Here is a 13,376-nt window from a genome sequence, read left to right as displayed (position 1 = left end):
TAGTGGACAACCCGCTCTACCACCTGAACCACAACCGCCCCAGAATAACCTGTCCACAGGCAGATCAGGAGGGGGAACTACATTGTCAAAGGGAGGAATTTGTGTTACAGCCATAACTGTGTGGCACATGGGTACCACAAAATGTTTGGAAAGCGTCAAGTTAGAGAAGACTAGCGCCTTTATAGTTTTGGTGAAATGGGTGGAATAATCTTCAGTAAAATCAAGACTCTATGACTCTGGTCAGAGTCATAGTGAATCCGGAGTCTATCCCAGGAACACCGTGTGTGTGGTGGGAAAACGCCCTCAATGATAAGACAGTCCATTTCAGGGCTACCATGCGCGCACACACACACACACACACACACACAGTGTAGAGTAGGCAATCCACATCCAGCATGTTTGTGGGACGTGGAAGGACTAGAGAACCCGGCAGAAACCCACAAGGACACGGGGGTGGGGGGGTGGTAGGGGATGCACAAACACTGCCAACACAGTAACCCAAGCTCGGGATCGAACCGAGGAGATGTGAGGTGGAAAAACACCACCTACTGCACCACCGATTGTGGCTTATTTTAAACAAACATTGTTGGAGTTTAAAAAGTACCCTCAATCTTTCATTTCATTCCATCATTTCAAAGTTCTTTTTTTTTTTTATCAGCATAGAAATGTGTCTGTCGTGTTCCTTTAATGGATGAGCCCATTTTAAACAGTAGTCCATGATTAAAGGAAAATACTGCAAGATAAAAAGGTAATCCTATGCGTTTTATTCTTGATTTTTTGTCTTTGAAGTCTTGCCTTAAGGGGGGGGGGGAACCCAGGAGCACATGTGAGCAGCAATTTATAGAGGATCTCCCCTGGAGAGAGGCTGTACAGACAGCAGATGAGCCTGCTGAAATGGACATGTTAGTGAGGGAGGGGGATCAACCTTTGTCCTAGTGTAACCAGTGCCAAAGCTGTTTGTTTCGGCGACCCGCTGTGACCATAAGTGCCACGATATAAAGCCCAAACATCCGAGTCCTCATTTTCACCTCACGTACGAGTCCCTCAGTAAGTCCGATTGCGTCACTCGGGGCTGTTATCACTTCATCGTCCTTTTCCTCTCTCCACACACTGTTAAACTTTAGTTATTCATGACTGCAAAAGTAATAAATAAATAAATCAAAAAAAGTGATGCAAACTCTCACGTTAAAAAAAAAAAAAAAAAAAAAAAAAAAAAAAAGGGCTACATTTATCTTTTCCAGGCACGGTCCTGACAGAATGATTTAGACCTTCAAGTGACATTTAAGCTAATAATGGAATATGGTGGTTGGTTCGATTTATGAGCTTGTCAGGGAAAGTGTGACATGTTTAGATGTATCAATCTACACTACAATAACCATCAAACAAATGAATAGTGTATCTCACACGTTAGCGCTCAGACCAAGAACAACAGCAGTTACTATACATGTGGAGATAAAAACAAAGAATCCGTGGGAATAATACTCTTAAAATAACACTTAAGCATTGAAGCATGATGCACACCCTGACACGCGTGGGTGTTTGTTTTATGCATGTATGCTCTTAAATGACCTTGCGTCCTTTGCTGCAGTCTTGGCATTGTCGCTGCTTGTTTCTTGGCAACAGCTCTACGGTGCTTTTTTTTTTGTTGCTTTTTTTCATATGTTTGAGTTAGGCTTTATTCCTCAGTCTAACGGACAACTTAACAAGCCTTAGATTAGAATTTCTCCCATTAACCCCATATTAACCCCATACTTTCGTTTGTGGACCGTGTCAACGCCCAGAAGGTTAGAAAAACCTGTAAAGTTTATTTGTTTAACCATGACGTTCTAAAGGTCATGAACATGTTCGGCATGAACACCATTCTGTGTGTGTTTCTGTGTTTTTCCAGTTTGGCTGCTTGGTCTGGATGTGTCTGAAATATATATATGTAAAAATATGTATGTATGTGTGTGTGTGTTGTTGATAGAACCAGTGCCAGCGTACAGAGACAACATGGACAGTGAAGAAGCTCACCTCTCACCCCACACCGGGGGCAAAATGATCCGTCAGCTGCTGGAGGAAGACTCGGATCCCATGCTCTCACCACGCTTCTACGCCTATGGGAAATCGCAGCAGTACCTGGACGACACCGAGGTCCCTCCCTCACCGCCCAACACACACTCTTTCATCAGGTGAGAGCAAACCTGGAATTAAAATCAATCGAGAACTAGAGAAAGGCAATTATCAAGGTGTATTACAGACATGTACACACCTTAATCACACTATTAACGTCGTGTGAGAGTTTTCATCGCATTTTGCGACAGGACACGATCACACACGGCAGCGCTCAACCGTTTGACGGCAAACAAGAGAGCATGGCTGCGTCCCAAACTGTGTACTTACCTGCTATATAGTATATGCTATATAGTTGTTAAGTACGCGGTTTGGGACGCAGCCCACGGCTTCAAGCAGTCGTCTATTTGCACTTATAGTATGACAAATAATTAACTGCACTTGAAGTGTTTGTAAAATTTAAAATAAAAGCACCCAAAACTGTATACGGTTCCATAACGAAGACGAACTGTATGTCGATACGTGAAATTCTGGAGGGAACGTCGGACGGCGTGGCGCGGTGACGTAATGACGTGTGCTGTTAAAGTAACCATGTTCTATAACATGTAAAACCTGAACATGAAAGGAATATTCTAAAAGCAACTCGTGTAAACACCTTAATCACAATATTGTCTTACTCAGAATAAGGTCAATAATTAGATTACTGCTGTCCATGTAAACGTAGTCAGTGAAATCAGACTGGGTGAAGCACCAAAGTCTGCATTTTACATTCGCATGTTGTTCATTTGGCTGAAGTTTTTATCCAAAGAGACTTGAAACTGGGACAGGATACAACTGAGCAGTTGAGGGTTAAGGGTCTTGCTCATAGGCCCAACAATGGCAGCACGGCAATAGTGGGATTTGAGCTCACAACTGACCAATAAGTAGCCCAAACCTTTAACCACCGAGCCACCCATTTCCAGTCTGAATCCAAGAACCAGTGACAATCAAGGCTTTGGAGTCATTTTGTTTTAAAGCCATTAAAATAATATATATTAAACCAAACAGTCAGTGTGAATCAGTGGTTGTAGGAGGAAATCCATTTTACTGGCAGTTCCAACTAAATAAATAGGAGCTATCCTTTGAAGTCGTTATTATTTTTATGTCTTCATTAACCAACTCCCACATTATCGTGATCATTTAACAGTTTGCCGTATAAATTGGTGGACGTGTCAGTGGGAAAGCGATATCAATTTAAGAGTTTTCTGATTAGGATTGTAACAGTCTGTGAAAGAAGATTCCTCAGTTGTGGTGAGATTGTTTTGTTACGTTTAAAAGAACTGAGGATGATGTTTCAGGGGTCTGATAACGTTTCTATTATATTTTGTGTTCAGCCGGCGGCGGAGTTCTTCGCTCGGCTCGTGCGAGAACGAATGTGAGGAGCTCACGTCGACGCAGCTCTCTAAAAAGATCCACAGCCTCAAGAAAAAGATCCGCAAGTTTGAGGAAAAGTTTGAGGAAGAACGCAAATACAGGGTTAGTAAAAAAAAACTTTCCAAAGGTTTGCGATACAGCAGCAGGAAAATCCAAACGGATACCAGAACCGCTTTTTCAAAATGGCCCCTTGTGAGTCTGTTTCCTGTTTTCTGAGACAACAATAATGGGCACTGTGTTTTCCCTCTCCAGCCGTCACACAGTGACAAAGCGGCCAACCCCGAGGTCCTGAGGTGGATGAATGAGCTGGCCAGGCTTCGCAAAGACCTCAAAGGTATGCACGTAACACTTCATGTACAAAGAAGGAAGGAAGAATTAGCCTGATTAGCATCTTATAAGTCAGGATAATCCAACACCCATGACGCATTTGTTAAATAAACGGAAAAACCAAAACACACAAACCTCTCTCAGTTTCAAAGGTCATTCATTGGCTACTTAGCTGGAAATTTAAGAAGTCGCTTAGTCATGCTTTTGTAGTGCTGTTTTGTAAGGTTAACCACACAACTCTCCAGGAATCATAGATGTCCAGCCATCAGACTTATGTAATATTAGCTTAAGCGTTGTCTTTCGTGTAGATACCGGATAATAAGCCATTGGGGTTAAAACTGTAAGTGGTAAAAAGTATTTAAGGAAAAGCATTTAATCTAAAAGAGAAATCGTCACAGTAACCGAGTAACCCCTTAACGTTTCTCCTGACCGCTCACAGAGCACAGTTTGCTGAAGTCAGAGGAAGATTTGGCTCCTTTGCCGAGGCAGCGCAGCAACACGCTTCCCAAGAGCTTCGGCTCTCAGCTGGAGAAGAAAAGCAACGAGGCCAAGACGCCCAAACCGCCTGTGGAGAGCACGCTGGAGACGGTGATGAACAAACTGCAGGAGAAACGCACAGAGACCGGTCGGCCCGAGAACATCAAGGCAAGAGATTGGTCCAAAGGCGCTGATTAAATTTCTATAACAGCAGCTCTGACAGTAGTTCAGGCTGGTTTATATTAATGCAATCATTTCTATAGCAACAACTCATTCACAGGGACTTGTATAGCAAACGCTCCACTTAAGGCTAATAATAATTAACGAAGAAAGACCTATAATGATTTCCAACACTGGAGTTCGCTTTCCCCTCCACAAGTAATGGATGCTAATATATATATCAGTTTATCATCGTGGAACCTTAACGTTTAAATTCTCAAACCACATTTTTGCTCTACCCCAACGCACCAAACACAATAGGGGTAAATGGTGAACTGCATGTAGGGCCCTGAGGTTTAGATCATACACTCCCTTCAGACAGTGTTTCAAATGGTTCAGTATCAAAAACAGACTTCATTTTGTCAACATCATAAAGCTAAAAAGAAAAGTAGGTAGCCAACTAAATGCCATATAGTTTTCTTCTTCGGCACAAACAGCAAGGTGCCGTTGTTAGACATAGTTATATGTCTGTTTTAATACAGACTTATTCTTATGTTCTGGAGCGCATCAAGCCAGAAATGTTGCTCGAGGGAAAGATCTCCAGATTCTGGCTCACTTACATTGGTCACGTGATGCAATCAGATTCAATGGAGAAAGCAATGATGCTTGGAATGGTCAGTGGAAAGAGAAGACGAGGCCGCCAAAGAACGCGCTGGCTTGACACCATCAAAATGGACACTGGCCTAGGTGTAGAACAGCTAAAAGGGAAAGTCCAAGACTGGAAAGCGTGGCGAGAGATGGCCCATAGAATCGGCGAGAATCGGACCCGATTGAACGGATAACATCGTCATCATTCATTCAATTCTAAACTGGTAGCTAGATCCTTCTCTAGGGTGACCATACGTCCTCTTTTTCCCGGACATGTTCTTAAAAAATCGTCCGGCCGGTCTGAGAATATGTCTTGGATTCAGCTTTAGTTTCATTATGATGTGCTTATGGTCTAATACTGCATCATGTGTGTGCATGTTTGCATTGCTTTAACCCCTCTCTGTAATTCCTGCCTTCTCGCACACCAATCGCTCGATTATAAAAGGCTTGCAGCAACTATTGCCCAGATTCCTGCCTCTCAACCGTTAGTGTAGTCTCAGTGAACGCTTGAAGGTGAAGTGCTGTTGTGTCGAAACAATGCCCATGGCCATATAAAGTCATTTTTATTTCATGTTATCACATTGCTTTGTATCACATGGTCATTCTAATGTGTAAATGATGGTAGAAGGTTCACTCACGGCATCTGATATTTTATTCCATGGACATTCAAAAGTATGTAGGAAAAAATGTAATACGTGGGCAGAGTGAAACCAATTTTATATATATATATATATATATATATATATATATATATATATATATATATATATATATATATATACACATATACACACACACCGTCTCTTACTTTCTACAAGTTATTTTCATATCATTAGTGCAAAGGTAAAAAGATGCAGCTTTCACACGTAGTACAGTACAGACCGTTTGTTCACAACCCGTTTAGTTAGATATGCGTGTCAGAATTGAGTAAATAATTCGGGTTAGTAACCAAAATACTTGTGTTTCCAAAACAGGACATGACCAGAGAACAGATCGGTGCAGAGAAAGTAGCTCTGCAGAAAGCGCTGCTGCATTATGAAGGCATCCATGGCAGACCGGTGAGTGTATGTGGATGTGTGTGTGGATGTGTGTGTGAGGGTGGCACCATCGATACCTCACATAAACCTTCCCTTTCTGGTTATTTATTACTCACTTTCATGGTGCACCAGATTGCCAGAGAGGGAAAGGGAATAATGTGTGAAAATAGGCTGTGTGTACAGTGTGTGTGTGTGTGTGTGTGTGTGTGTGTGTGTGTGTGTGTGTATAGCCCGCTGAACAGACATGCGAGGGTTGTGCTCGAGTTATCCCTGCATTGCTATGTCAAGATTAACATGTAGAATGCAAAATACGACCATTACTCCAAGTCAGTCTCCTGCACTTCTACTCCCATTCAGACTTTCTGAACATCTGGCTCGTTCAAAAGCCAACAAGAGAATTGTATTGTGATAAAAGCTGTTTGTTATTGAACCAAGGTTAATCACAGCGCCGTAATTACCGTCATCTGCATCAGGGCTTGAGCTCATTAACCAGGTCAAACACAGCTCAATTTCTCTCTTCACTGTTACACTGTTTTTACAGATTCACATCCGGGATAAAAATCCTAGCGGACTAGCTAAACATTATTTAATCGCTTATTCTAATTTTGCTCATGTGATTATTCCAAAGCGACTTACAATATTCGAGAAAGGATACAACTCCGCTGATGAGAGTTAAGGATATAAAGTGATAAGGCTATAACCTTAACCCCTGAGCCCCCTCTAGAAAATAAAAGAAATAAAATTTCTATTAATACACAAACAGGAAATACCCCCTAACCCAAAACATGTTGCACAGACTTCATTTGCATACTGGAACGTGATTGGCTCGCTTATTATTTAATGCAGTAACACATGCCTGTTCAACACTAACTCTAGTTTTCCTCTTTCAAGATCACAAAGACTGAAAGACAGCTCATGAAGCCGCTGTACGATCGATATCGCCTCGTCAAACAGATCCTATGCAGAGCGTCCACCATCCCAGTCATTGTAAGTACAATCTTTTTACTCTTTTATCTACACATCTGTCCAACAGCAGGAATTTTTTATTTTATTTTATTTTATTTCAGCAGCCAGGAGAGAATTGTATGGCCTCAGAGCAGTAATGAGATTTGAAAACATGACACACAGCATTGGCAGCTCTGAAAATATTACAACAGGAACATGTGTACTGAAACGACACGCTTACAGGATTTTCGCTGATCTAGGATCAGTTTAAAGTGGCTGGTGTAGTGGGTTAAGCTGATTTTTTTCTTTAAAGCTGATCTGAGGTCAGTGTTCTGAGTGGTTCCTTCCTTATGACCCTCCACAAGCAGGGTTCTCCGTCCAGCAAGCGCCGAGGCCCTCAGCTGCAGCCCATTATCGAGGGGGAACCCGCTCTCTTCTTCGACCACGGCAAGGTGAAGAGCTGCTGCTCAGCCAATCAGAAATGCTCTGACTGTAACCTCAAGCCCTTCAAATTAACAGCCTGTTGATTCGGGGTCACATAATCATGCTAAATCAGTAGCTTTCGAGTACCATGTGATGATTTTTATTCCCCCCCCCTCCCCTCACACTGATTGTGATTGTGAAGCTCTGATTAAACTCATGCAGATGTGTGTTTTTGTGCATGGCGTGCGGTGATATGAAGAAGAAATGTCCCGTGAGAATCAGTGATATTGACTTCAAGCTTCAATGGACAAAGAGGCTTCAAGGAGTTCTCCATCATGGTTTTAACCTAATCTCCATCCATTGCATCTGTAGCGTGTGCGGGATTACCACGGACAAGAGCAGACACGTTTCCCCAGAACCGAAAAGCTGTACACTTGCTAACTCGCTCATAATGCAAGTCTTAGGGCAGCTGTTGAGGCAGTTCACGTACAAACACTTTACTGCTGCTCTAGCTGTGAATCACTGGATAAAACTCCCTAGGAACAGCTTTTCTAAGACGACATTTTCTCATCTGTTTCATCCTTTATTGTTATTTTACAAAAAGTCGTAGTTTGTCATTTTTACGTTATAGCCACATATTTTACACATTTTCTGCACAGAATTCAACATCTGCCCTTTGACTTTCATTCTAACTAAATTTAGAGGAAACAAGCTTCTTTTCTTTTCTCATTAGAGGAAAACCTATCAAAATTCCGGTCCGTGATAATGACGCATACGCTACAAATGCAGTGGATAAGGATTGGGTAGAGAAGAAAAAAAAAAAAAAAACTCTGGAGTATTCCTTTAACACTGTTGATGATTTGTGAATGTGCAAAATGAGTACATCTCGATCACACTTTGGATGATGAGCACCTGTCAGTGTAATATTCTGCTTTCCCTCACTAATCGAACGGATTAAATTAACAGCATTGATTGAGTGAATCCTGCATGGCGTTTACCTGAAGATCCTCGAGTCAACCAGCTCTGCCATTCATAGTTTTTAACTAACCTGGCGTAAAACCTTGTCTGTGCAGGAGGAAGAGGACGGCTCGGATGAAGACAACGACAACAGGATGCAGTTTGCGCAGCTGACGGTGCGTCCGGAGCTGAGCATGCTGGGATTTCTGGACCACCTGGATGAGGAGGTGGACGGTTTTATTTCGCCCGTAGACGAGTTGTCGCCTTCGAAGAACAGCTCCGACATGAGACTGTCCAACCTGCACTCGGCCACCATGTGAGTGCCGCATGCTAACGAGTACAAAAGAAAATAAGTAAGGGATGCAGTAATACATTAACGTGATCGACGACACGGTGGGGTGATATGGAGTTCCAGTGACCACCCCGTAGTTGATTATTTCAATAGAACAGCATTGTCCTGAAGCGTTTTATTTGATTCCTCGTATACTACAGCAACTTGCCAATGATTTCAATTGAAACTTTTTATCCGTTTATAGTTACACTCAACGTTGTGGTACGTCAGCAGAACAAGTTAGTTTCTGTTACCACTTTCTTTTTTCCGCGATCGAATGCAAAACCAAGCAAGCTCTGCAATATTCGCCTGCGATTTTTCAAAATTACCGCAGATTTTCCGCAGGTTCCGGCCGAGACAAAGCCCTCTTCGATTCACGTGCGTCGAACACGCGTACGGCGAAAAGGTCGCATTTCATGATAATGAGTCTTAATTGGTAACTTATACATTACAGCACAGTGAAATTCTTTTCTTCGCATACGTCAGCATGTTAGGAAGTTGGGGTCAGAGCGCAGGGTCAGCCATGATACAGCGCCCCCTGGAGTAGAGAGGAATAAGGGCCTTGCTCAAGGGCCCAACATTGGCAGCGCCAGGGATTGAACCCCCAACCTTTGTTTACCAACAAACATCACTGCCAAAGAGCACGCAAAACTACTTGGTGCTGCTCCACTTTCGCCAGTTCACGTAGTTTTCCAAAAAAAAAAAAAACCCAAAACAAGACTCTGCAGGTTGCAATTTTTTTTTTTTTTTTTTTTTTTTTTTTAAATCCGCACCAAAAATCCATCATTTTTGGCTGCAACAACCACAAAAACAAATGCTGTGAAATCCTGTACGGACTGATTACAGCAGCTACAAACTTATTTCATCACCAGCCTCTTTTTTCATGAAATTAATAATAATTTTTTAAAAAAAAACACAGTTTGTCATGTTCCCAAGAAACCACAAAGTGTAAACACACTCCTATGGTGGAAAACCTAAAGTAACAGCTTTCATAAACGCTAAATAAACATCACCATACGAGTGATTAAATCGACGATTAAATCGCTTTTTGTAGCGTCCCCCTCGGATTCTTTGTTACCGTAGTAAACGGGTGCGTTAACGTTAACCCTTGAAGCCGTAATTAATGTCAGAACTGCTGTTATGGAGAACTAACCAGCACCTTCTGACCAATCAGATTCAAGAATTCATCAGCTGTGCTGTAAATAAACATGGCACTTTATCTAGAATTCTCCATGTTGATGTGAGGTACAGTGTACAAACGCTTTACTCTGTAGCTGCTGGTTGTAGAACAGGATTGGTAAAAATAACGTATAACATAGAAAGTAGCTGTGTGTGACTGGAATAGATCTCTATAGAATTTACACTTCGTTCGCAAACACAGAAGGACGAGACGAGACGTTGTCAGTTGACAGCGTCTCAGAAATTGATGCAAATTGAGACGATACAAACAGAACCACATTTGTTCTCTAAGACTTGCACCAGATAGAGCACAAAAAGCATCTTTACAAATGTTTTTGTATTGACCTTTACATCATGTGAAAGAAAAGGAAGAATAGAGGACGTCCGGAACAGACCGTGCTCACTGAATAGAGTTACATTTGTCCGTACAGAAACGTTTGCAGTATTGATTGTGTGGTACTGAATGAGCTTCTGAACGTCCTCCTTCTTTCACAAAAACGCAGACAGGAACTGGTGGAGCAGCTCCAGGAAGCTCGAGAGGAAAAGAAAAGACTCCGAAAGAACTTGCGCGAATTCGAGGACCAGTTCTTCAGGCAAAACGGCAGGTAAAGAGGAACAAAACAGGTGGTAGAGGATCATCTGAGACCATAACTTTACGCTTCACAGAAAGATAACGATGCTCTCGTTCTACAGAAACGTGCAGAAGGAAGATCGCTCGCCCTTGGCGGTGGAATACAACGAGTACAAGCACATCAAGGCCAAGCTGAAGCTGCTGGAAGTCCTGATCAGCAAAAGAGACTCCTCAAAGCTCATCTAGCATCCAGCGTTGAGGAAATAAAAGCACAAGGACAAGCAGACTCTGCTCATGCTAAAGCTAAATAAGCTCATTGACAGCCCTCCTGTCGAAGTCGCACATTGGGTGGCCATCTGTAGCGAACAGATTCGGCTGAAGATGCCCCTCCTTCCTCCTGCTCCTCCTCCTCCTCCTCCTCCACCACCAACCCTGTTGGATTTCTCTACCACTATTCACACACGCTCAGAGTGATACGAGTGATCTCACGCTCCTTCTGCTGGACTGCAAACAGATGTCATGTATCTCAGTCTCAGTATCCCATCAACCAATCAGCTACGGCTTTCGTCAACCAAACTTCCACGTTAATCACCGACAGATCTCACGTCTCTCACACTCATGGTGGTATTATAATTATACAGTATTTGTAATAGATTTGATTACATACCGTGTTGTATTTATTAGTCCAACCCTTCAGTTTTAATAGAGCGTCTGTTTAATCAGAAAGGATTAGAAACATTTCCCAGGATAACGGACCTCTTCGTTTTTGATGACACGATATTAGATTTGCGGATGATTACCGCTACACTGCCAGTCAAACGTTTTTTAAACACCTGGAGGTTATGTTTTAGATTTAGATAGAAGAAATGAAAAAAAAAAAGAAAAAAAAAAAAAAAAGACATGACACTTTTTATGTGAGGATTATATTGATACTCACAACCTAGCGGCTTGCGAGTGGCGCAACAGGAAAGCACGAGCCCGAGTTTTCTGGACGAGAGGGATGTCGTTACTGTCTCCCTGTCAATCACGGCGAAATCAACCAATTGTGGGCATGCGAGAGCTCATGAATGAGGAAGAGGGCGGATAGGACTTTCCTCCGAGTGTGGTACGCTTCCTCGTGACGCAGCGTGAAGAGCAGCTCTCACTTTTAATTTTAGCCTTCACCTTTGCCATTTAGTATCCTTTCATAATTTTCACATTTTTTTCCCGACCTGAGATTTCGATTTTCTCATTTCGAAAAATTTCTCGTATGCACCGTTTAGTCTGTTTGAATCGAACGCTGGTGCGTTTTACCCCTCAGTGCGATTCTTTTAGGTAGGTGAGAACATGGTGCTCACACTCGCACCGGTCCGAGTGCGTCTGTGCGACGTTGTCTCATCCACGTCCGAGTCCAATCTGTCGGAAGAAAGATTCGACTCTGAATCGACTTCTGGAAACAAAAAGAGAAGTCGATTTTGTGGCTGCGATAAACACAATGTTTTAAACTACTTATTTATCTATCCATCTTATCCTACCTACACAGGGTCGCGGGGAGCCTGGAGCCTATCCCAGGGAACCCACAAGGCAGGGGACACCCTGGACGGGGTGCAAACCCATCACAGGGCAGAATCACACACATCCACACACACACACACACACACACACACACTATTGACAAATTAGACTCTCTAATCAGCCTACAATGCATGTCTTTGGAATGGGAGGAAACCAGAGTACCCAGAGGAAACCCCTGAAGCATTCACAGACAGGGCGGTGGCAGGATTTGAACCCCCAACCCCGGAGGTGCGAGGCAAACGTACTCGGCACTAAGCCACCCTGCCCCCAACTAGTTATTTATGTAGTTCTCTAATTATTTATTTAGCACAGACTCCGTGTTCAGTGCTCGGGTGATTTTTCGTTCTAAGCATGCTTCCTTTAACACCGCATGCCCTCAACAGTTTGTTCCTTTAATTAGGCACAACAAATTCGCTCCGATTTACCCCTCAGCAATCAAACGAAGAGGTGTAACCGCACTGTTAATCAGACTAGTGACGTTCAAAGACATTTGACTGGCATTGATTTATTTTTATTTCTTAAATCACAAGAGGGATTCTGTGTCTGAAATCAACAAAATGAGAGAAGGTTAAGACAATTATGGGAACTTCAGGGAAACAACAACAACAACGACATTTTACCATTTGTGAATTTCATCATAATTCATTATGTGCCATATTTCACACATTTCTGTTCGACATATGTATAAATGTCGCAGCTGTTAACAACGTTGCATTTAAAAACAACAACAACAACAACACCACCAACTCTATATTGTATTCTTTCATGCTTTCTCTGTGCAGTCATTTGCTCAGTGTAGCCAAAGCAGGTTATTTAGCGACAATCAGTTCATACCATTTTCCTTTCGAGTCTTTTCATACGTCATGTGGCGAAGACGCACAATATCTCCACCGGAGATAACCAGCGAAGCTGACGTTTTGTGTGTGTGTATTTTTTGTTATTGACCGCTGTAACCAGCTTTTATTGTAAAGTCACTGTATAACAATGACATGGGCCAACAGCGTCACAGCAACCTGGCTGCCATTTCTTATTGCAGAGCGATAGTTCTATATAAGAGAGAGAGAGAGAAAGAGAATAGGTTTGGATAATATAGATTCAGAGTTTAAAAAAAAAAAAAAAAAAAAAAAGCAGCATGATAGTCTCTCCTGTTGTTCTCTAAAAACAAATATTTTGCAGTGTGACCTTCGTTTTTACTGAACGTGAACACTGATTGGTTAATAATGAATAAGGGTGTGTACATTTTAGTACATGATTTATTTGTATTTTGTATATATGAATTAAAGCAAAACCTATTTTTACTGAA

The 13,376-nt window shown here is 42.2% G+C and overlaps 1 protein-coding gene across 3 annotated transcripts in view; it reads left to right on the top strand.

Moving 5' to 3' along the window:
* fam13a (family with sequence similarity 13 member A) overlaps nt 1–13,376 on the top strand; it is an 87,972-nt gene extending 74,596 nt beyond the window's left edge. Inside the window, exons 16-25 of one of the 3 annotated variants that reach the window (XM_053622003.1) lie at nt 1,967–2,171; nt 3,426–3,567; nt 3,718–3,799; nt 4,232–4,437; nt 6,051–6,134; nt 7,005–7,100; nt 7,424–7,510; nt 8,555–8,754; nt 10,452–10,553; nt 10,642–13,376. In XM_053622003.1, the coding sequence (XP_053477978.1) occupies nt 1,967–2,171; nt 3,426–3,567; nt 3,718–3,799; nt 4,232–4,437; nt 6,051–6,134; nt 7,005–7,100; nt 7,424–7,510; nt 8,555–8,754; nt 10,452–10,553; nt 10,642–10,765 (1,328 nt within the window). In that variant the 3' untranslated portion in view covers nt 10,766–13,376. The remainder of the gene's footprint in view (nt 1–1,966; nt 2,172–3,425; nt 3,568–3,717; nt 3,800–4,231; nt 4,438–6,050; nt 6,135–7,004; nt 7,101–7,423; nt 7,511–8,554; nt 8,755–10,451; nt 10,554–10,641) is intronic. The other 2 variants (XM_053622002.1, XM_053622005.1) reach the window with 2 other exon arrangements.

The sequence above is a fragment of the Ictalurus furcatus genome, chromosome 3 (genome assembly GCF_023375685.1).
Source record: "Ictalurus furcatus strain D&B chromosome 3, Billie_1.0, whole genome shotgun sequence".
Classification (NCBI taxonomy): domain Eukaryota; kingdom Metazoa; phylum Chordata; class Actinopteri; order Siluriformes; family Ictaluridae; genus Ictalurus; species Ictalurus furcatus.
The sequence above is the reverse complement of the archived record's forward strand: the minus strand, read 5'-3'. Positions and strand labels throughout refer to the sequence as shown.